The sequence below is a fragment of the Eurosta solidaginis genome, chromosome 2, assembly GCF_040869045.1.
Source record: "Eurosta solidaginis isolate ZX-2024a chromosome 2, ASM4086904v1, whole genome shotgun sequence".
In the NCBI taxonomy this organism is placed as follows: Eukaryota; Metazoa; Arthropoda; class Insecta; order Diptera; family Tephritidae; genus Eurosta; species Eurosta solidaginis.
In genome coordinates, this window is record NC_090320.1 from 96640661 (window position 1) to 96665994 (window position 25334).

At 44.4% G+C, this 25334-nt stretch overlaps 1 protein-coding gene across 4 annotated transcripts in view; it reads right to left on the minus strand.

The window, feature by feature from the left end:
- Eato (Engulfment ABC Transporter in the ovary) overlaps positions 1–25334 on the minus strand; it is an 854933-nt gene that overhangs the window by 647561 nt on the left and 182038 nt on the right. For all 4 annotated transcript variants that reach the window (XM_067766015.1, XM_067766013.1, XM_067766012.1 and 1 more), the window contains 2 exons: positions 7189–7343; positions 6819–7128 (listed from right to left, as the gene is read on the minus strand). In XM_067766015.1, the coding sequence (XP_067622116.1) occupies positions 6819–7128; positions 7189–7343 (465 nt within the window). The remainder of the gene's footprint in view (positions 1–6818; positions 7129–7188; positions 7344–25334) is intronic.

Genomic DNA, 25334 nt, shown 5'->3' on the forward strand with positions numbered 1-25334 from the left:
CAGCCGAAGCTAGGACTGAGGGGGAGGGGTTGTATGGTCATTAAGGCATCGGGCCGCTCAACACCTAGGAGGGCGCGGGGGGCAAAGTAGCATAAGGCATCCTCCTCGTCGTCTTTACCCAAGTGAAGGGTGACCCGCGCCATGACAGCGCCCCTTCCACTCAGCCAGCCTAAGCTAGAACTGAGGGGAAGGGGTTAAATGGCCATGAAGGCGTCGGGCCCCTCAACACCTAGGAGGGCGCGGGGGGTAAAGTAGCACAAGGCATCCTCCCCGGCGTCCTTACCTAAGTGAAGGATGACCCGTGCCATGACGGCGCCCTTCCACTCAGCTAGCTAGCAGGAGGGAAAAGTATGTCTTAAAAAAAGACATCCACTCCCGCTGGCTCACCTGCGAGGACTGAATTGCAAAAATGCAAATTCGATGTTTATATGGGTGGTGTCGCAAACTGGTTGAGATGTCAACACACCATTATTGTGATTTTCATTGGTTTGCTATCAGTGGTTGTTGACTATGCTATAAAAGAATAAGTACAAGTGGTTGTTGGCTATGCAATAGGAAAATAAGTACAGGGAGGTTCAGGTTTAAGTGAATAAGGAAATAGAGGGGGTTACGTTATTGTAACGCTACGTTACAGATGTTCATTAAAGTTCTTGCCCAATACGATGATGTCGTCCAGGTACACCAAGCATGTTTTCCAATGTAGTCCTTTCAATACCTGATCCATGAGTCCCTCGAAAGTAGCTGGTGCATTACAAGGTCCAAAAAGCATTACTGTAAATTGCCAAATACCATCTACGACGCTGAAGGCTGTTTTCTCTTTGTCTTCCTCCTTCACCTCCACTTGCCAGTAGCCACTTTTCAAGTCCAGTGTGGAAAACCATTTCGTACCAGAGAGCGAGTCCAGAGTGTCGTCAATTCTCGGCAATGGGTAGCTATCCTTTTTCGTGACGTCGTTCGACTTGCGGTAGTCCACGCAAAGCCTCATTTTCCCATCCTTCTTCTTCACAAGTACCACCGGTGAGCTCCATGGACCAGCTGATGGTTCGATGACGCCGCTGTCGCTCATTTCTTGTACGATTTGACTCACAACTTCCCTCTTCGCCAGTGCAACACTACGAGGAGATTGACGTATCGGCCTCACGTCTCCAGTGTCAATTTGATGTTTCACAACATTGGTGCGGCCTGGTTTGGAACCTTCCTGGTCAAATATGTTTGCGTACTTTAGGAGCAGTTGCTTTGCCTTACTCTGATAATCTTCCTCTAGCCCCTCCGTTCATGCCGTTATGTCATTTGAAAGATCAGTCTTGCTAGTTGAAACGTGCTTCTGGAGCTGTTCACAGTTAATAACTACTTCAGCCTCTTGGAATCTTCCCAATATAGCCCCTTTTGTCAGTTTGAGTGGTGACTTGAACTCATTGAGTACTCTTACCGGAATACGTCCATCTTGTTTTGTCATAGCCAGATTTTTTCCCTCAAGTACATTCGGTGTTGATCTGTTTGCTGCTGCAACAACCCACAATTTGTTTGTCCCACAATCTCCATCAACTTTTGCCAAATGACTGCTTCTGATTTTGCGGGTATTTGCTGACTTTCTTCCACCAGCACTCGTTTACTCCTGTAGCCTTTCTCGTGGCCGAAATTAAGTGGCACATCCATGTTTTTATATAGCATCGTCTTGCCTTGCATGTCGATCTTGATGCCTTGGTCGATTAAGATGTCCACTCCAATTATGATTTCATCAACAATCTGCCACTATAAAATTGTGTCCCAATTGCTACTTCACATACTACTTCTCCAATTACCTGGGTGTCCTCTCCCGTGGCTGTACGTAATCTTGCTCCAAGCAATGGTCTTATCTTCTTGTTGACCAAATCTGATCGAATGATGGAATGAGATGCACCCGAATCTACAGTCAGTAAACGTTCCTTTCCATCCACATGTCCTCCGACAGTAAGATTGCTTGACCGTCTTCCAATTTGCGAGATAGCGATTATGGGGCATTCAATTGTGGGAGCCAGCTGTCGCCCTTTGCGGCTGAATCGCTTTAGTTTAACGATTGAGTGGACTTGGGGATTTGCTCATCTCCTTCAGCTCTGCGTTTACGGCCGCCCACATTGTTGCAACTGTTAGGGTTGGTACTGCAATAACGTGCAATGTGCCCTGGCTTTCCACATTTAAAGCATTTGACGGCACCATCGTTTTTCTGCTGTGTTCCTTTTAATGCTTCCAGAACTGTGTCTACCCAATCTGGCCTTTCCACTTCTACGCGATGAGCTTTGTATGCGGGCTTACTCAAAAGTGAGGCTGTTTCCTGAGTCAGTGCATGCGATACCGTTTCAGCAAATGTTAGTTTTGGATTCGCATATGTAGCTCGCTTCATTTCCACATCTCGTATGCCATTTATGAAGCTCTGGATTTTTACCTTCTCATTGTGTTCCACGGGTGCGTCCGCATTTGCTAGATGGGCGAGCCTTTCGACATCCGACGCAAACTCCTGTAAAGTCTCATTCACTTTTTTGTAGCGATTTTGCAACTCAATTTGATACATCTGTTTCCTATGCTCGCTTCCGTAACGTCTCTCGACAGCGGCCATCAATACTTCATAACTGTTCCGTTCGTACTATGGAATAGTCTGTAAGATTCTGCAGCTGGTCTTTTCAATGCTACGAAAAGTGCAGCAACTTTATCTTCCGCATTCCAATTGTTCACTGCTGACGTCTTCTCAAATTGAAGCTTAAAGACCTGGAAAGGAACAGAACCGTCAAAGGATGGAGTTTTTACCTTTGGATTACTCCTGAAACTGCTGGGCGATTTAGTTGCAACTGCTCCATACGACCTTTTAAATCGTCGACTTCTGCCTGAAATTGAGCGATTTTTGCATCCTGCGCTTCCAGTTTTGATGATACCCTTGCTTCCTGTTCTGACAGCTGCGAAGATATGCGAGCCTCTTGTGCTTTCAACTGCTCGGCCATGTATGTCTTCTGTTCTTCTAGCTGTGTTTCCATCTTGGATGTAATCTGTGTCGACATTTCTGAAATACGCGTTTATTGTGATTCCATCTTGAATGTTATGCGTGTCTCTTGCCGTTCCAGTTGGGATGCCATATATGTTTTCTGTTCTTCCAGTGGAGATGGCATATATGCCTTCTGTTCTTCCAGTTGAGTTTCCATCTTGGATGTTACTGTCGACGTTTGTGCAGATATTGCAGCCAATATTATGGTTCAAGTCTGTGCTCGTAACTATCTGCGATGTTTCATTTTTCTCTTCAATTTTTGTTGTTGTCTCTTCCCCATCAGGTTGAAAGACATACTCCTCCACATTAATGCCTTCCGACTCCATGAACTGTCGTAGCCGTGCTTGAAGTTCGATCTTATTGCCGGTTGTATTCAATACACGGTTCTCCAACTCCTTTTTCAGTTGCTGGATCCTTAATTCACTTAACTTCGCCATGTCCTTGTTGTGCTCTGCAACTCTGGAATTTATTCAACAATTTCTCTTCTGACACCAATTGTAACGAATTTAGTGCAATTTCGCTTATTTGCATCCTTCTACTAACGTTCGTATCGCTAAATTGTTGAATAAATAACTCCAATATTCAATAATGCAAAATGGTATTTATTCAGCCCTATTCTGCATTTCGATTACGTTCCCGTTCTACGCTCCGCTTTAATCGAAGTTTGGTATTCTGCATTACGACGGAATCGTAAAGAGAAGAGGAAGAGCAAATGATTTTTCGAAATCAGCTGTTGGTACGGAATGTGTGAACATTGGAACAAAATAAATTTAAGAAAATTTGTAAAAACACTGAAAAACGTTTATATTTTATTATCCACGCCATTTTGGACAAAAAAAGCAATAGAATATATTGCCGCAGTGTTATATTTTTTTGAGTGAAGTGCTTTCATAATTGTAAGTGTGTTTTTGTCGTTCTTTTGGCCAATTCCCTGCCGTGGCCACCGAGTTTTGTTAAAACGAATTCCTGCACGAATATAGTTGACATTTTCTGAATTTTAAGGATGCTAACTTCATTGCACTGGCCTAAAGTACTTTATAAAGGTTTATTTATTCTTTCCGCAAGGATTGTTTACGTTTTCGCTTCACCTTCCTCTACGCCGGCAGCTTGCTTTGGCATATAACTGGACCCAACGAACAGACACAATTTATAGCTGTCTATTATAATGGAATCAATAGCCGCGGCATTATTTAAGGAGTTGGAAAACAACGCATACGAAAATTGCCAGGCGAGAATGGAAAGGCAAATATTGCGAGATTTGTGTAATCCATTTGAGATGAGTGACGAATTGTAAGAAATTGAACTTAAAAGTGGTAAAGTTTAAAGACTTATTTTCTTATTTAGGTTCAAAAAAAACTTTCGACTTAACAAGGATGCTTTCAAGTATGTGTTAAATACTTTTTCGGGGCAAATACGTCCAAGGACTTCGACATCGACATGTTGTTTTTGACTTGGAAACATAAAAAACAATCATCATCAAGCCTTCTACGTTTCTTAACAAGTTTTACTTACATTTTTGTTAAAATTCTGTTATAAATTAATAAAAAAATAAAAAGAAAATATTTTTCCGCCAACTAATTTGCAACTTAGAAAACCGGAACTACGATCGAAATGCAGAATACAAAAAATCGAACGATTCGAAGTTGGATCGAAAGAGATTGGAACACAGAATACCAAAATTGCCAAATCGAAAAAATTCCAATCCAAGTGGAAATGCAGAATAGGGCTGATTAAAGTACTTCACAGTACTGATACTTCACAACCAATAGCAGGCTTAAATCAAACTAATTGCCCATGCCTCAGCTGGTGCTGCTTTATACTCTTCGGTTTCCTCGTCGGCATACTTCTAGGCCTTTCTCCTTCTAGAATTTACTACTTGTTTACCAGCTATAAACTCACCAGCAATAATGAGTGATTCTTCCACAAATGATTGCATACTTTTGTGAGTAACTCAGAAATATGCATGTGTTTGTGCGTATCTCTCCGCTGCTTCTCCGCTGCTTGTATGTGCATATATGTAGACATAACGATTGATTTGTTTATGTACATACCAGTGACTCTTTAGTATCGGCTAAGAGATGATGTTGCTAATATTTGTCACAATATCATATTTAATTCAAGTTTCATTCAAGATTTATTTGATATTCAATAGTTTCACCAGCTACAAATCTTGTTGATTAAAATAACTTTCCGGTGGTTTCGCCAAATTTTTCTGAATCAATTTTAAATATAGGAATATGAATGAATATACGGGCTATTTAACCACGTTCACAGCACTGCAGAGATTTTTGATCTGTGTTGCAAAAATTCGGAAATATTAAGCATTTAACATTTAAGTTCTGACTTCTACCGCTATTATATACAAACTTCCTCGGAAAAAGAACTCCAATTTCGAACTTCGAAAGTCCATATCTATTTTTTGGAGGCTTACTTCGAAAAAGGGAGAAATAACTTTTTAACTATTGGCTAAATCTCTACAATAATGTGGGTTTAGCCCAAAACTCAGAAAAAAAGTTGATTTTGCCGCATAGCGTATATGAAAGAATGGGGTTCGACAGTGTCTATGGATGCTCAGTTTGAAGTTGATTTAGGGAGTCATAATCTATTTGACCATTGAGTGGAGGGTGATAAATGCGAGTCCGCCTTCATTAAGATTCTCGCTATCTTTTCTGTGGACATTATACTCAGAGAAGGTGTGTAGCAAAGCAGATCTGCGGATGTTGTGCCGCTTCATAAAATCGGCTATCTCAGTGATCTTAACCCAGTTAACTCATTACAGTTTAAATGCAGTATTCTGAAGTACAACAAGGGAAGATGTCGTCACTCTGGGGGTAAGTGACGGGTGACTGCGCCTGGGTTTAGGGAGGCCAGGACGTTCTGTGCTGTTGTGGCTCTGGGACTGGGTGTCTCCTAGTAAGCATCGGAGTACCCAGTGTAGTTGAGTTTTCAGTCTGGGGGGTTGTCGTCGCTGACACCAGAACATCTGGAAAGTGGCAGGAACTGCATGTCGCAAGCATATATATTGTGTGCTGGCAAATAGCCGCAATTGGGCGTGAACAGCAAGGTGCCACAAAAGATTTGTAAAAGTTACGGGGACGACTGGTTTTGGGGTCTAGCCTTGAACATCCCGTGGGGTGTAACCATCTCTTACACGTGACACACTGGCAAGAGTATGACTGTCCTAAAAACATTCTTTTCCGGCACACGCAGCCAAGCCATTTCCCTGGACCGGGAACAGGTACTGGCCCCGGATTGGGTTCGATACCTTCCCGGAGCAGGAGAACATGGCGCAGTCCCGCTGCACGGTTCTGCTGGCAGTATGACAATTTGTTGGAGGGACGCAACAAATTAAATGGAGTGACACTGACGTGCTTTCTTCTTCTGCAAGAACAGGATATTGTATATTAATAACAGGGTTTACCGGCCGCGTCCTGGCAAAGGCGTTTACCGATTCTGTGTGGATTTTGTTTAGGGCCTCCTTATGTTTTTCTGCATCAAACGGCTGTGCCGGATCTCATCATAATGCTTATGGAGATGTTCCCTCAAGCCCCGTGGAGGTATGCGACGATTGTAATTTCATGAACTTGGATTAGAATTTTCATTTTATGAAAATTAGTCTATAATGGAAAGTATGAAATAGAATTGAAATTTTCTGTGTAACTTTCCAAATATTGATTGGAGTTTCTGAACTTGAACTGTAATTTTCTCAATTTAAAATGTTTTGTATGCTATGTAAAAAAATATGTATAACCATATATCCATATAAGCTCTAACCAGGCACATTTGAATGCCCAAGGATATTTACCAAAATTTGTGCTTCAGGTATATCTTGCTGAATAATTTGCAGGATTGCTTGTTCAACTTTACTATCAGTTATGCTTAGTTTAAGTACATATCCCCGGCCAATTTTGCGTTTTAGTTCTAAAGGAGATCCAGTGCAATGCACACGCCCATTAGCCAATATAGCAATTGTGTCGCCTAAAACTTCGGCTTCATCCATGTGATGTGTGGTGATTAATACGGCTTTAATTTTTCGTAACTTGAGCAATATATCCCATAATTCACGTCGAGATTCAATATCTAAACCTGATGATGGTTCATCCAAAATTATGACCCTGTGGAAATGCAAATATTAAATTAAATAATTGAGTTACAATAACATTACACATTCTTACTTTGTGTTACCCGCAATCGCGATTCCGAGAGATAACCTTCGCTTCATTCCGCCGGATAAACAATTTCCTAATTCATTTTCTTTGTCTTGTAATTTTAATTTAATCAGCAGTTCATCTTTAATTTTGTGGGCCTCTCGCTTTAACATGCCTCTTACCTAAAAATGTGGCGCATTAGAATAAATTTAACGATACAACCAGAAAAATAAACTATTTAAAAACATTTTTAAGTTTAACGGGTTTACTAAAAACAATACTTACATTAAGTAATAATAATACTAAGAGCTAGCAAATAAATAGGTAGGTCCTAGGTACTAGTAATCACACTCCTCATCAAACAAGGCGTTGATCAGACAATTAAAAAAGAAAATTGGGCGCGTGAAATTTCTAAAAATTTGAGGCGTAGCATAACCTTATTAAGGTTCAGTTGGTCTTACTTATGACTATCAATAGAAATTTGACGCACCCACGCTTTTATTGTATTGTCTGATCAACGCCCTAGATTAATGAAGAGTACCTAGGGCCTAATTAGTTTATAGCTTTTAGTATTATTATTACTTAAGGTAAGTATTGTTTTCAATAAAACCGTTAAACTTAAACAAAAATATTTTGATGTCACTTCTACCCGACAGTATGGAATATTTGTTCCAAATATTAGCCAAATCGCACCACAAATACGAGTATTTTTGATACCTCGATCCTTGCCACACCTAGCGGGATTTTTTTTTTCATGAAGTGATTTCTAATTCTGTATGTAATATGTGTTTCAAATATGAGCCAAATCGGAACAAAAATACGATTTTTTTAATATCTCGATCTTTGCGCCATTGCGCATTGCGATTTTTTTCATATGTCGCTTTCTATTCATGTATGTAATATATGCTCCAAATATGAGCCTAATCGGACCACAAATGCGATTTTTTTAAATATCCCGTTTCTTGCGCCACCTGGCGGCGATTTTTTTGCATTTTTTGAGATAACTGCTAGTGACCAGTTGTTGGATTTTGATGTCTTTAACAACTACACTAACACAAGGTTGTAGACGGTAACGCTGCTCAGGATGAGCTCAGGCCAAAGGGGTCACTGCTGGCGTACAGTGAACGGCCTATTAATTAGGTTAGCTGCGAATATCAAATAAGCAGCCCTCGACCAAGAGCGACTGGTGAGGAGGGTTTGGCTTCTCTAGTGACAGGGCGAGTAGATGCCGCCCTGAATTAAGCATCCACAGCCTAGTCCGGGGTTGCTTCGAGGGAAAACCTACCCAAGATAAGGAGGCAACTATATTACGTCGGATACACACGCAGGAGGTAAATTATTTGTAAATTAAACGTGATTGTCATATTAAGACTGAGCCCAGTAAGGTATTAATTAAGGTATACTGGAATCAACGATTTGGATATGATTTTTAAGGGCTGGCGACTGTGACATTCGGAAATCTCACTACACGGCTTCATACACCATCGAAATGAGTTTCCGGTTAATGTACCATTCGGCTCCGTCCCGTTAAAACCTTGGCAGGCCTTGTGGTACGTTCAAAGTCCGTCATCATTAAGCTGGTGGTACAGGTTCGGCTGAGATCCTCCCGATTCATTCTGATCTGGCTCTGAACGTGGACTTCATGAGGGACTGCGTCAACCTTCACGTGGCATCCCTGTCTTCGGATAGACAACCACGGGATCAATATAGGTAACTGCACACTCGGACCAAGAGAGCGGCCTCAAGTGGGGACCCAATTGAATAGATGAATAACAACAATAATATCTTAAAAAACCAATATCAGGAGAAAGAAATGGGGTTAAATCCATTCGTAGGAGGGAAGCTGCCTCGCTCTCCAGAAGGGCGTGGCCCATGGGCAGGGGCCTTAACAGTACGTCGCAAGGGGTAGCAAAACCCAAAGGAGCGTAGGCCGAAAGCAAGCAAGGAGCGTCGCCGGCTGCTACACCGAAGCTATGCAAAAAGAGTTCCTACAGCAAGGCTCAAACAGGCATACCAACATTAAGTTACCTAATTAAGCAGGAGTCAGCTAAGTTAAATCAGCAAAAAGATGACCAAGCTAGGCAAGGCGATTGAGGACTTGATGCAGTTCTTCATAGGGCTTAATAATATACACGCGGAAATCAAGCGTAAAGTGGGCCCTAGAGGTGAAGAACTTGGAACATAAATTGCGTGCAAGCGAAAGTGCCAAGGAAAGAAGTCCATCACCCCCAGGAAAGCGACCGAGGAACAACTCGTACTCGACCAAGGAGAACAATGTGGTTAAACCCACTACTACACCGGAAGACATCAGGCCAGGGCACGTGGTAGCCACAAACGACGGCAAGAAACGCAAGAGAAGACGGAGCGAAAAGTGGACACCGCAGCCCAAAAGATTGGAGAGTGGCAGTTAGCTAAAGAGACGAACAAGAAAAAAGCACTTAAGGCTAGGCCGGACGCAACCATCATTTCCAAGGCGGGAGATGCGAAGTACGCCGACATATTGCGAAAAGTGAGAAGTTGCGACGAATTAAAATCCCTGGGCGGTGACGTCAAAACGATTAGAAGAACGGAAAAGGAGAGCTGTTACCAGTGGCGGATCCAGGGAGGCAGTTGGAGATGCCCCCCGCGCTCTGATCTGCAACTTATGAAAATTATAATAGTTTGTTTTAATTACATATACAACTTTAAAATTTTTAGCTTTTATGTATGTATAATCTATAAGATCGTTGTTGTTGTTGTTGTAGCAGTGCTTCGCCCACCTAACAGCCGCGACCGATCACAGATTGTGCCCCAGCGGGTTAGGGGATCAGAATATACCCGCGGTAGGTATGCCTGTCGTAAGAGGCGACTAAAATACCAGATTCAAGGGGTTGTGTAACGCAACCCTTCAGGTTGCCAGCGCAATATATAGTTTCTCCGAACCCAATTGTCAACCTCACCTATCCGCGGCGAATCCTGTTTCACTAACAGACGAGGCTCTGGCGACCACAAGCTCCTCATGGAACTTGGGGGTGGGGAGGGGGGAATGGCCTGAAGGTTTAATGTGGCCACATAAATCGTTCCCGAGATGGTCGGGCTAGCACCTTAATGGTGCTGTGGTACCGGAGCGTAACGGATCTTTATCCGGCAAAGGACCATCACATCCATAGCACTCCCCAAAGCCTTCGGGGAGCAACCTTATCCCTACAACAACAACAACAACATCACAAATTGTCATCAATATCCTCTAACGGGAGTCCAAAGAAACTTGCTGTTTCAACAGGGGTGGACCATAAGGAAAGGGGTGTTAGAGGCGTTGGTTCCACATTACAATTAAAAAGATGGTTGGTGTCATGTGGGGACACATTGCAAGCGGGACATACATTTTGTATGTCGGGGTTGGTTCTGGATAGGTAAGAGTTTAACCTGTTACAGTATCCAGAACGAAGTTGAGCCAGAGTGACACGCGTTTCCCTGGGGAGTATGCGTTCCTCTTCCGCGAGTTTTGGATACTTTTCTTTGAGTACTGGATTCACCGGGCAATTCTCGTCATAAAGGTCCGACGCCTGTTTGTGGAGCTCACCAAGGACCTGCTTGTGTTTTTTCGCTTCATACAGCTGGGTTCTCAGGTGCCGTATTTCCTCAAAATGCTTACGGAGATGACTCCTTAAGCCCCTAGGCGGTGCTGGTCTGTTGGGATGCCCAGGTTTCTGGGTACTTAACAGGAACTGTTTGCATCTCGTTTCTCTCCCTGATGGGGAGTATTCTCGTCTCATTATGCAGATGGTGTTCTGGGGACATAAGAAGACAGCCCGTGACAATTCTGAGAGCAGTATTTTGGCAGGCCTGTAGCTTCTTCCAGTGGGTAATTTTTAGGCTTGGCAACCATATGGGTGACGCGTAGCACGTAATCGGCTGGCTTATTGCTTTGTATGTAGTCATGAGCGTTCCTTTATCTTTTGCCCAGGTACTGCCAGCAAGGGATTTGAGGATTTTGTTACGGCTCTGAATTCTCGGAACAATTGCGGCTGCGTGCTCACCGAAATGTAGATCCTGATCAAACGTCACACCCAAGATTTTGGGGTGTAGGACAGTCGGTAGCGTAGAGCCATCGACGTGGATGTTCAAAATGGTCGACATTTGGGACGTCCATGTTGTAAATAAGGTCGCGGAAGATTTAGTCGGTGATAATGCCAGGTTTCGCGAGGCGAAAAAACTGGAGATCAGGGAGGTAGCCGTTTATTTTATTGCATAGCTCATCGATCTGTGGGCCTGGGCCTGTGGCCATAACTGTGCAGTCATCGGCGTAGGAAACGATTGTGACTCCTTCCGGTGGTGAAGGTAGTTTAGATATGTAGAAATTAAACAAAAGTGGGGATAGGACACCACCCTGTGGCACCCCTTGTTTAATTCTCCTTGGTTTTGATGTTTCGTTTCTAAATTGCACCGATGCCTGCAGACCACCCAGATAATTTGCGGTCCACCTTTTAAGACATGGGGGAAGGGTAGACCCTTCCAGGTCTTGCAGTAACGAGCCATGGTTGACCGTATCAAAAGCTTTTGATAGGTCTAGCGCTACGAGTACTGTTCTATGGTGGGGTTTTTGATTTAAACCGCAATTTATCTGGGTGCTAATGGCATTTAGCGCGGAGGTAGTGCTATGGAGTTTTCTGAAGCCATGCTGATGAGAGGCTAGCTGCAAATTTGCTTGGAAATAAGGGAGCAAAATGGCTTCGAGCGTCTTTGCCACTGGCGATAGGAGAGATATCGGACGATACGACTCTCCTATGTTAGTTGGTTTACCAGGCTTTTGTAGCGGGACCACCTTGGCCATTTTCCATTTCTCGGGTATGACAAAGGTGGAAAGAGACAGGTTGAAGACACGTGCTAAATATTTGAAACCCTCTTTCTCTAGGCTTTTAAGCATCGGCATGGCTATGCCGTCTGGGCCCACTACTTTGGATGGTTTAGCGCGACCAATGGCGTCCTCAACCTCTATAGCGGTGATGGTGATTGGTGACGCGCTGAATTTGTGTTCATGTGCGTGTCTGTTGGCCCTCCATCTATCTTTGTCGACCGTAGAACGCATTATAAATTGTCGGCAGAAAGCGCTCGCGCATTTTTTCGCATCCGACAGCACTTTGTCGCCAAAGGCGATGGAAACTTTGTCTTTGTGCTTAGTCGGATTCGATAGGGACTTTACGGTGGAACAAAGTTTACCCACACCGGTAGAGAGGTTACAACCTCTTAGGTGATCCTCCCATTTCGCCCGCTTGTGTTCACCCACAAGCAATCTGATGCGTTGGTTTATATCCCTTATTTGGGGGTCGCCTGGAGCAAGCTGCCTTATAAGGTCACGTTCTCTCGCTAAGTTTGCGGCCTCCGCCGGGAAGTGGGGCTGGATTTCGGGAATTCTCCCGGCGGGAATGAAACGTTCCGAGGCGGATTCAATGACCTTGCGGAAGGCACGCTCGTCTTGGCGGGCATCAGTCGGGATAGGGAGGGCAGCAAAGAGGTTGTCTGTAAAAGATTTATATTCTTCCCACTTTCCTTTTTTAAAGTTTATGAAAGTGCGTTTTTCGGTGACGATGAAGTCGGCGGTACGCTCGAGCGAAATAAGAATAGGCAGGTGGTCGGATGCCAATGTTACCATCGGCTGCCAGTTGACGCAGTTTACGAGTTCTGCTCTCACGATTGAGATATCTGCCGAACTGTGACAGCTTCCTACCATACGTGTGGAGGCGTCTCCGTTTATTGTGCAGAACGTCGTTTCTTCTATTTGATCCGCCAACATCTCACCCCTACTGTCCGCCCGCAAGTTTGAATGCCATAGATCGTGATGGGCATTGAAATCGCCTAAGATAATGCGATTTTTGCCAGTGAGTAAGGCTCTGATATTAGGGCGGTATCGACTGGGCCAACAGGTGGCAGAGCAGGTCTGCAATGCAGATCGTGCTGTGAGTTTAGTCTCTTGAATCGCAGCAATGCGGATGTTGTGCCGCTTGATGAAATCGACTATCTCCGTAATCTTCCCAGTTAGTCCATTACAGTTTAACTGCAGAATTCTGAAGTGCATGGGGGGAGACGTCGCCACTCTGGGGGTAAGTGACGGGTGACTACGCCTGGGTTGAGGAAGGCCAGGACGCAATTGCTGTTGTGGCCCTGGGACTGGGCGTCCTTGGGCAAGCAATGGGGTACCCGGATGATTTGGGTTTGCGACCTGGCAACATGGCGCGATGAAACCCGTCGGGAGGTTGCCGTCGCGGAGACCAGATCATCTAGGAAAGTGGCACCACCCAGGAGCTGCATTGGGCGGATGTCGCAAACATATATATTCTGTGCTGGCAAACGGTGCAAACGGAGGTAGGGACTAAGAGTCTGTTTCCCTGACCTACACGATTGCTGCCGGAAAAGAGGGGGGAGAACACGTGGGCAGGGGCTGTTGCTCAGCATTGCTTCCGACTCTACTACGAAGATTGTAGTTATGAGTGGTAGCAGCTGTTTGAGTTGTTGGCTCCGTGGGGCGTGAGCAGCAGCGGGTACTTACTACGGGACGCCCTTGGGCGTGAACAGCAAGGATCCACAAAATATTTATAAAAGTTACGTGGACGTCGGGTTTTGGGATCAAGCCCAGAACAACCTGTCCGATGCAACCATCCCTTACACGAGACACACTGAACAGAGTACGACCGTCCTAAAAAGATTCTTTTCCGGCAGATGCAGCAAAACCATTTCTAAGGACCGGGGTCAGGAGACGGACCCGGATTGGATTCGATACCTTCCCGGAGCAAGAGAATATGGAGCAGTCCTGCTGCAAGGAGCCGCTGGGAGGATGACAATTTGTGGGAGGGACGCAACAAATTAAATGGGGTCATAAGATCGTCCTAATCGCCCCCTCTCCCAAGATCTGCAATTTATAATACTTCGGTTGAAATATTTTATGAAATGAATAGTTTAGCTATATATTCATTTCCAATTTCCATTTGTTTCGCTCTGGGTAAAATCAGCAGAAAAAATGTACCACTCTGGTATTTGAAGAAAGAATTGCGTACTTTTTGCTGAAATTTGGCAGCTTTGGTCACTATTTCATGATCACGGTTGCCACACCACATCTTTTTTCTGGACAAAAATTCCTTTTGAAAAAAACAAAAAAAAAGGACCAATCTCTGCAATCTCGTTTACCGGAAGAAACATTGAAAATATTCCACCTTAATTTATTGCTGCCCCACACCATCTTAAAACTGGATACGTTACAAAAAAAAGTATGCTATTGAGCGCGTAAAATCCTTAGCAATAACATATGATAGCATTTCAGGTAAAGACGGTATAAACATGGAGGCAGATTATATGGTGTGAACAATGTAGAAATGAAAAATTGTGCCCGAGTTCAGCAATAGAGGTTCTGATTATGTGTGATAGCTATACTTGTCCACTAGTTCACAAGTTGCTTTGTATTCTGGCTACACTTCCAGTTAGTAACCAAACCGCCGAAAGGAGTTTTTCAAATCTTCGGCGCCTTAAAACCTGGTTGCGTAGTGTAATGAAAGAGGAGCGATTAACGGGCCTAGCTCTTTTAAACTCGCATATTGACATCGCGGTTAAAAAAATAAATGTATGGCGCGACAACCTCCGATCTAAGGCCGAGCTTCTCTTCCAATTTGCGTCGTGCTCCTATTTTTCCCCCCTACAAATTGGCGGGATGGGACTTACTTAATGCCGACTCCGAACGGCTTCTGCAAGGCAGATGAGTTTTCACTGAGAGCTTTTCATGGCAGAAATACACTCCGAGTGCTTGCCAAACACTGCCGAGGGACGACCCCGCTTAGAAAATTTTTCTACTAATTGAAAAAACTTGTTTCTAAAGTTTTTGATGTTGCTTTTTCCGGGGCGTGAACCCAGTATCTTCGGTGTGATAGGCGGAGCACGCTACCATCACATCACGGCGACCGCCGCGCGGTTGATACTGATAAAATATAGAACGATCCGCAAAGTCAGGAAACAGTAAGATTGAATTTGCAATATAAAACAATTTATCAACAATTCAACACAAACATATGCAAGTACTTATATATTAATTAACTTATATATTAATTAATTATATGCCGGCTTACAGTGACTGACAATTGCAATAGTTTAGTTTTCATTGAAACATTAAAAATTAAAGAAAGGGTTGACATTTTTATTGCAATTGTCAGTCAATGCAAGCCAGAACATTGGTGTTAGCTTACAAACCAAACAATAATGGCTTATTATTAAAATATAGACAGTCACTAAATTTGGCTCGACCTAAATTATTGTCGCTATTTTTATAAAAATATGTATTGTTATATAACACAAAAAATCCAAATAGAAACTTAAAACTTATTAGAAAATTCAGGAAAATTTCGAGAATTTTCATGCAAATTTTCAGCTTTTTGGTAAGAATTTTTAGAATTTTTCTGAGAGATAAATTGTAAAAATTCTTACTGAAAGCTAAAAATTTGCATGAAAATTCGCGGAATTTTCCCAAATTTTCTAAAAAGTTTTAAGTGTATATCTGGATTGTTGGTGTTATATAATAATACATATTTTTATAAAAATATCGAAAATAATGAAGGTCGAAGCAAAATTTAGTAAAAACTGATAAAATTTGAGTGATGATGACTTTTGTAGATGAGTATGTATGTGGTTTGTATGAAAAATTTAAGGGCACTTTATCTTGCCCCTGGCTGTTACTACAGTTGAAAAATCGCAAGATGGGAAAACCAACGCCTACCAAGCAGAAATTGAAGCGGTACTAAAGGACTCGGCTAAAGTTATAGCAAAGTCCCAAATGGGCACACTACAGTGCAGAGATCTCGATGAGGTTACTACGCCCTCCCCGAGCAAGGCAACATGAAACGTCCAGATTTGACTGCCATAAAAAGCATTAGCACAGGGTACAGTGGTACGAAGTCGGCACTTATAAGCCTTACAGCGGATGATGCCAAGGCTGTTCTTAGTACACAAAGAATCCGGGTAGGATGGGTTTCCTGCTGAATTAAAGAGGTCAAGTAAGATAAACCCTGCTATAGGTGCTGGGGCTATGGGCATATAGCTCAGAAATGTAAGGAGACTGTAGATAGGTCTACACTATGCAGGAAATGCGGTCGGGAAGGTCATAAGGCTGCAAGTTGCGAAAACGCAACGAAATGAGCACGTGGGGGACAACATTCGGCAGGCAGTTTTAAATGCCCACAACGAGAGGGCAACAAAATGAGTGTCTTATGAGGGTATTGCAGTTCAATTTAAACCATTGCAAGGCAGCCCAAGAGCTATTATCCCAAAAAGTCTATGAAGGAGGATTTGACATAGTGGTACTTTCTGAACAATACAAAAATCGACAGGAGCAGAGTTGGCGCTCAGATTCGGCAGGGAAAGCCTCAAGTTGGGCACCAGGGAAATTTCTTTCACAGGAAAATATGATGCCAACGGTAGCAGGATTCACGTGGGCGAAAATCAACGGTATATACGTCTTCAGTGCTATGCCCCTCCGAGCATGACCATTGCCGAGTTCGAAGACATGATGTTGGGGATCACCATGGGAGCACGAGGAAAACACCCGCTTTTAGTGTGTGGATACTTCAATGCATGGTCATCTGTGGGGAAGTAGACGAACCAACGTGTACAGCTCCTTTGCTGTAGTTACCGGGAATACCTGCTCGGACGACAATGCTGCAGCTGTGGGGATGTTGAGAGCGGTGACGGTGGCGAATGGATGGCGGCGATGTGGTGGCTTATGAGAGCTGAGGGGAATCTTTAAGTGGGCAGTATCACGAAACCGCAAGTAAAATTGTCGGTATGGAGCACTGGAGAATGTTCACGACTTCCAGAGCACTTTCTTAAATTTCGAAACACAACTACTTTTCATTTAGTTCACAATGGGTTTTTTATTAAAAAATTTCGCTTTTCGGCACACCGAGATGATTTGCACACAAAAAATACGGAAAAAGTAAACTAATTTATTCATGTGAAAAAGATATAATGAAAAATGTCAACATGATTGACAGCTGATGCTCGTTCAGGCGAGCGAGTAGCGCACGCGTTGCCAACCACGTAGCGGAGGTTTTAGGTGTATTCCCATGAGGGAGGCATTTAAGAACTACAAATTCAGTGTATAAAGGGAAATTCAATATGTACAATAAATTCAAGGTGCGTGCGCTAATCGCTCGCTTGAACATCCTGCCCCGCCTAGGCGCGTTAGCCGGCTAGTGTGACTCTGAGCTGCTCCAGAGCGCGGATGGCCTCGTTCATGAGGATGTTTGCCACTTTGCCTCGGTGTGAAGCCGTCTGGAGGCCTGCTGCTGAGCACCGAACGGTCCGTGCTTTTGGGATCGTGACTGTGGTCGGATTATAACGACTGTTGACGGCTTGTTGTTGTGGGCGTTGGCGGCGGCGGCGAGAGTTAGAGCGTGGTGCCGGTGTCGGAGGCACTTGAGGCGTTGGTGCGGCGTGGCTCGATGGTGTTGGTGGTGGTGGGGCCCGGTGGAGCATGGTATGGTGTGGCAGTGCACAAATTCGGCACATAATGGGCGACGTACACTCACTCGTCGCGTGTGATAGAGCCAGACAATTGGTACAATACCCATGGGCTCGTGCCAGGAGGTACCGCTGCGACGGCTGCATGCCCCGAAAGAGTGGGCAAGTACGTAGCGCATGATGGCGAGCGCATACGCGGCATTGCATGAAGTTATTGCTGGAGTTGTTGTTTTGGCGCTCGGCGTGATTGCTAGCCACCACCACCTGAGAGCGTATCGACGTTCTTGGCCTTGGAGTTGGCGTTACATCCATGTTCGCCTGTTCGTCGTAATCATATGACTGTAGTGCGGGTATATTGATGATTGTAACTATGAGATGTAGCGGGATGTTAATTGTTGTTTTTGGGGATTAGGCGGATACGGTGATTTGACGGGATAAGTCTGTAGGACTCAGCGGTCTTGTGAGCGGGGTGGTAACGAAAATCTACACGGTCGTTTGGGGACTGGGCGGACGATCCGCCGGAGGCAGAAAACATAGTTTTACTATCGGCCGTGTGAGAATGCCGGATTGGGTGCGCACCTCGACGACACGAATGTGGCCATCCGGGCCGGGGCGTGCTCGTTCGATGCGTCCGAGGCGCCATTCGGTGGGAGGAAGTGTATCGTCCTTGGTGAGGACACACTCACCGACTTTTGGCTCAATGCGGGTATCTTTCCAACGATACCGTTTGTGGAGGTCCTTGAGGTAGTCCTCCTTCCATCGTCGACTAAACTGGTGATGGATCACCTTGACCTTTTCCCATCGGTTGAGCAGAGATAGGTTCTCATGGTCGGGTTCAGGAATCGCTAATAAAGGGGTTCCCCGAAGGAAATGTCCCGGGGTGAGCGCGGTAAAGTCAGAGGGATCCTGAGATAGCGGGGAGATGGGGCGTGAGTTTAACACGGCCTCTATTCGTATTAGTAGGGTGGTAAATTCCTCGAAAGTGAATTTGTGAGATCCGACTGACTTCTTGAGGTGGGTTTTAAAACTTTTGACCGCAGCTTCCCATAAGCCGCCGATGTGAGGAGCGCTGGGGGGTATAAACTTCCATTTTATGCCTTGAGCGGCGTATTTTTTGACGACTTCTTGGGATACTTCGTTGGAGAAGTTCACAAATTCCTTTTCCGTAGCTCTTTTGGCACCTACAAAGGTGGTGCCATTATCGCTCATCATAGTTGCGGGATAGCCTCGACGTCCAACAAAACGGGCAAACGCAGCCAGAAAGGCCTCGGAGGTGAGATTTGAGCACAACTCGAGATGTACCGCTTTTGTCGTGAAGCAAACAAAAACGGCCACGTAACCCTTCACGAGGGTCGGCGATCTTAGCATGGATGCTTTTATCAAAAAAGGGCCAGCAAAATCAACACCCGTTGTGGTGAAGGGGGGAGCGAAAGTGCATCGTGCGGGTGGCAAGGCTGCCATTATTTGGGAGCGCATTTGCTGCTTGTGTGTTTTACATTGAAAAATGCATTTTTTGATGAGTGGCTTAAGTCGAGGAATGTAAAGTTCTTGTCTAATCGTCTGCTGCATGAGACGGACTTCGGCGTGCAAGAAAAGTTCATGCAGGAAGCGTAGGAAAAGCGCAGCATATCGGGATTTTTCCGGGATAATAATAGGGTGGCTTTCGTTGAAGGTTAGGGTTGAGTCAACTAGGCGACCGCGGACTCGGAGCAATCCATCTTCATCCAAATATGGATCAAGGGTGAGAAGGGGGCTCCGTTTGTCGATAGGCTTCGATGCTAGCAACGATGCTTTTTCCTTGGGGAAATATCGGGACTGAGTTAAGGCGATTAGCTTGAGTTTCGTGTTTCGGAAGTCGTCGTGGGTAAGGGTTAACGGGGAAGTTGGTATGTGGCCCGCGCGGGTTTTAAGGGTGCGTATGAAGTGCAACACGTGAGTTAAAACTCTCAGGGCACGCGGAAACGAGGAAACTCGAACCAGAATGTCGGGTTCTTCTTCGCTGGCATGTAATGCTTCGATTCGGCGGACTTCGGGTGGACTTACGGAGGGGCGGCGCAAGTCTTTGGGCCATGATTCCGGGGGACTGATGAGCCATTCTGGGCCTTTCCACCACAGGGAGGAAGTTGCCAAATCAAGAGGTTTGCATCCTCTTGTGCCCATGTCTGCGGGGTTTTCGGAACTGCGTACATGTCGCCAAGTGGCGTTGCCAACCAGATCGATTATTTGCGCGGTTCGATTTGCTACGAAAGTTCTCCAAGTATAGGGGGGCTTTTCGAGCCATGAGAGCACTATTTCGGAGTCCGACCACAGCGTCAAGGTAGGCGGACTGAGATTGAGTTGGGATTGAACGACGGAGACTAGCTTCGCTAGGAGCAGAGCTCCACACAATTCCAGCCGTGGCAAGCTAGTGGATTTTAGGGGTGCCACTTTGCTTTTAGAGACTAGGAGATGAGAGGTTGTGCTTTGTCCTACCGTCGTTCGGACATAAATGCTGGCGCAATAAGCTTTCTCCGACGCATCGCAAAAGCCATGCAGCTCCGTGGGTTGGTCAGGGCAGTAACTGAACCAACGAGGAATTTGAATCCCTGTTATGGCGTGGAGGTTATGTGCGAACTGCGTCCACTTTGCGAGGCGGAGGGGGTTTCACCTGTTCGTCCCAGTCAGTTCCATCAAGCCACAGCTCTTGCAAGAGAATTTTGGCTTGGATCATTATCGGCGTTAGCCATCCTGCGGGGTCGAAAAGTTTTGCGACGGAAGAGAGAATTTGTCGCTTTGTGCTCGCGGTGCTTACTGGGATGGATTCAACGGTGTACGAAAATGAGTCCTTTATTGCATTCCATTGAATCCCGAGCGTTTTTGTCGTACTTGCTTTTTCGAATTCGAGAAACTGGGAATCCAGCAAGTCTGCTGTGGGAATAGTTTCAATTATTTCAGGATGGTTTGCCGTGATTTTTCTAAGGGGGAAGCCTGCTGACGTAAGGGCTTGCCTGACTTGCGAGAGGGACTCTGCAGCTGAGAGGATGGAGTGCCCGCCAGAAAGTATGTCGTCTACATATGTCTCGTCTTTTAGTATCTGAGATGCTTTAGGGATGGTCTTATTGACGTTTTTAGAGAGCTCGTGCAAGGTACGTATTGCCAGATAGGGAGCGCAATTAAGACCGAATGTGACGGTTTTAAGCTTAAAATCTTGAATTGGACCATTGGGGGCTGAGCGAAAAATAATTTTTTGGTACTCTTGGTCCTCCTCATGTAAGAGAATTTGGCGGTACATTTTTTCTACATCGCCGTTGAAAACAAATTGGTACGTGCGCCACTTGAGTATAAATAGCATCAAATCGGGTTGTAGGGTGGGACCGGTATAGAGAACATCATTCAGAGAATTACCGGAAGTTGATTTCTTTGATCCATTAAAGACCACACGTACCTTGGTAGTTCTTTTTTCGGGCTTTATGACCGCGTGATGGGGTAGGTAAAACGACAAGTATTTGTTGTCTGAGCATTTTTCGTAGGAAGTGGTTTCTTCCATATGACCTAGGGTGAGATATTCTAATAAGACTTGGTCATATTGGGATTTAAGCTCGCCTTTTTTGAGAAGATTTCTCTCCATGCTAAGAAATTGCTGGAGAGCTGAGATTCGGGATCTACCTAAGGCTACTTGTTCTGGGAAACTGCGTCTAAAGGGGAGTCGCACTACATAGCGACCGTCATCTCTGCGAGTGGTGGTGGACTGGTACAATTCTTCGCATATAGTGTCTTCAACGTTAAGACACTTGAGGGTGGATACTTCTTCCAGTTCCCAGAATTTTCTGAGCTGCGAATCGAGGGAGTTCGATACTTCCTCCACCTGGGTTGAGAACGAAACTACTTTGCGAGGGACTTGACCACTTAGGATCCACCCAAATATGGTGTTTTGCGCTAGTAGGTTCGGGGAGATTTTTTCAACACCTTCTAGCATTATCTGCGGGATAAGGTCACTGCCAATGACTAAGTCAATCTGGGATGGAGAGTGGCAGTTTGCATCTGCGAGGGTTAGATGCGCCCATTTTTCACGTTGTGCTTGATTGAATTTGGGTAACATCTTGGTTAACTGGGGTAGGACAATAGCTTGTGCTTGGATCCTTGTGGTTAAATCGTTCGAGACTAGAGTTAGAGCGCATAGTTTGTTCGATGTTTGAACTACCCTTCCACCCATGCCTGATATTTCGAAGTTAGATGCTCGGCATGGTAGACGCAGCTTTATTTGAGCTTTGGAGGAGATAAAGCTCCGTTCTGACCCTTGGTCAATTAGGGCTCTGAGTTTGAAGAGTTCACCTCGGTGTTCTACAGAGACGATTGCCGTCGGAAGTAGTACTTTACTTTCATTGTCCGAGTAGAAAGATTGTACGTGGGCATTTTTTGAACACGTGGGTTGATCGCGGTTGTCTTCCGGAGAGTGGGGAGTTGGGTGACTGACATCAGGGGGGGGGGGGGGGGGGGGGGGGGGGGGTGGTGGTAGTTGCTACTTGGGCTGTGGCTTTATGCATTCTGGGTGTTGGTGATGTGCTAGAGGACGCATCATCATGGAGAGCTGAGTTGTGACGTTGTCGGCAGTGAACACACTTGAATGTGCTTTTGCAATCCCTTAGAACGTGGGATTGGGATAAGCAGTTAAAGCACATGTGATTATCTCTCACGAACTTGTTCCTATCATGAACTGGCATTCTAGCGAATTTTGCACAGCTGTACAGGGGGTGCTCGGAGGTTTTGCAATATGCGCATTTGTACATTGTGCGGTGTTCTGTAGCATGGGACTGAATCCTCGGGTTGGATTTTTCGTGATTGTTGCCTCTGAATGCATAATTATTTTGTTTAGAGTAGCTTGTGCTCGCGGGGGCCGATGTGGGTTTAGAGGGGCGCCATTGGTCTACTCTTTCTACCACCTCATAGCGAGTAGTCAGAAATTGGTTCATTTGGGCCCAGTTGGGGAGATCTTTCCTGGAGGTTAGAGACTGTTCCCACAGGGTTACCGTGTTCTCCGGGAGTTTAGAGGTGACCAGATAAATGAGGATTGGATCCCAACTTTCTGTTGAAACTTGCTGGGTGGCGAGAATTTGGAGGCAATTATTCACGGATGATTGCAATTTCTGTATATCCTCGCTATTTTCAATGGGAATTGGTTTTAAATTCATAAGGGTTTTTATTTGGTTGTCGACCAAAACCCTGCGATTCTCATATCGCGACCTTAGGGCTTCCCACGCCAGTTCAAAATTGGCATCACTGAGTGGGAACTGTTTGACTATTTCGCCGGCTTTGCCTTGTGTTTTATACCGGAGGTGGTATAATTTCTGGGCTTTTGTGAGTTTTGGGTGGTTAATATATACCGCCGTGAACATGTCACGAAATGACGGCCATTGTTCGTAACCCCCATAAAATACTTCTGTATCACAAGGCGGGATTTTTAATCCGAAACCTGTTCCATCTCTGGGAAGTGATGCGGTGGGGGCGGCTATGGGAGTGTTTGCTTGTTGGAGTAACATAAGTTGGTCCCCTATCTGGGCTTTTGTGTCCTCATACATAATTAGACATGACTGGTATTTATTAAACGCGACGGGTTTGAAGTCATCTGGGAGATCTAGGTCATCTGTATCTAATATTGCGTCATGGGAGGTTTGGACCCGGTCCCAAAACCTATCAATATTGGTATCTTTAATTTTCAGGGACGATTACGTGTTTTCGTTAATAGGGGTGGACCTGAATCGAGCACAGTAGTCCGTGAAATTATCCGTTTCCGAGATGAATTTGTTTGCCGTGAACATTTGCTTATTTTTTTTTGTGGTTAGGTGCGTTTGGCGTTGATCTTTGGCGCTGCCTTGGGATTTCTCGTCGTCACTCATTGTGGGGCTTTTTGATTGGCTTCTTTGAGGGACACCTAACATAAAGTGAGCAAGCGAGGGAGAGAGCCTGAGAGAGAGAGAGCGAGTTGACGACTTAAAGAACATTTATCACCGCAATGCAAATTTCACAAGAGAAATAAACTTTTTGACCTTTTGAAATTATATTTAATAACGCGAACCGTGAATTCGTACCACTGTACCCGCTTGAGAGAGCAACAAAAATAAAATTGTATCACCGTACCGCACTTTTATGAACGTGTGTATATATGAGTATATATGCGTATATATATATATGAGTGAAAAAAAGAAAAAAAATTTTTTCCAAAGGGATATATAATTGTTATATATTTTAGGGATTTGTAATATTTGTGAGTATTTGAGAAGTTTAAATCGCTAATTAAAGAAATTTGAAAAAGTGAGAGTTTTATAAATTTATTTTGGGTCCCTGTCTACCAGTTAATTATTGCATATGCACATACATACATACGAATGAAAAAACCAAAAGGTATATTGGAAATGCACTGTTTTGGGGGTGAACTGCCTTTCCTTTTTGCAATACGGGACTTATATATGTATTTAAGAAATATAAAAATTTATGATTGCAAAAAATTATTGGGGATATATATGTATGTATTTATGAATCCTCTTGGGAAATCCACAAATATCAAACTTTAATTAAAAATGGGGAATATTAACTATTTCAGGGAGGATTATTCCTTAGATTTGTGGATTATTATTTTAATAATTTAATTTTGTATGTATGAAGGGTGGAGGCAGAGAGGGGGCAAGTTAATCTTAATTTCTTTAATGCGTTTTATCGCTCTGAGGGCAAATGAATAATTTTATACAATATTCAAGTCGAAAAACTCCACAAATATTAAAATTTTTTTTTTTTTTTAATTAGTTCGGGGCGTGAGTTGGGAATAAGAAATTTGCTTTCTACTCACGATTTTTTGGATACTTTCTCTTTTAATTTTCCAACGCTGGGTCCAAAAATGGCGACGAAGGACCAAATGTACAGCTCCTTTGCTGTAGTTACCGGGAATACCTGCTCGGACGACAATGCTGCAGCGGTGGGGATGTTGAGAGCGGTGACGGTGGCGAATGGATGGCGGCGATGTGGTGGCTTATGAGAGCTGAGGGGAATCTTTAAGTGGGCAGTATCACGAAACCGCAAGTAAAATTGTCGGTATGGAGCATTGGAGAATGTTCACGACTTCCAGAGCACTTTCTTAAATTTCGAAACACAACTACTTTTCATTTAGTTCACAATGGGTTATTTATTAAAACATTTCGCTTTTCGGCACACCGAGATGATTTGCACACAAAAAATACGGAAAAAGTACACTAATTTATTCGTGTGAAAAAGATATAATGAAAAATGTCAACATGATTGCCAGCTGATGCTCGTTCAGGCGAGCGAGTAGCGCACGCGTTGCCAACCACGTAGCGGAGGTTTTAGGTGTGTTCCCATGAGGGAGGCATTTAAGAACTACAAATTCAGTGTATAAAGGGAAATTCAATATGTACAATAAATTCAAGGTGCGTGCGCTAATCGCTCGCTTGAACACAACGAAAGAGGGAGTCTTTCTTGAAACCCTTACTTCTTTGAGGCTAGAACTCCTAAATGAACCAGGGATATATACCTACGATTCAGGTACCAAACGATCCATTATAGATCTCACCTTCGCTAGCAGCGAAATAGCAAGACGAGTAAAATGGTCCATAAGCAACGTCTACGCACACAGCGACCATAAAGCTATTAGCGTAGAGCTGCTCAAAGCTCCACGAGCAGCAAAACATCTACAAAGTAGGAAATGGACA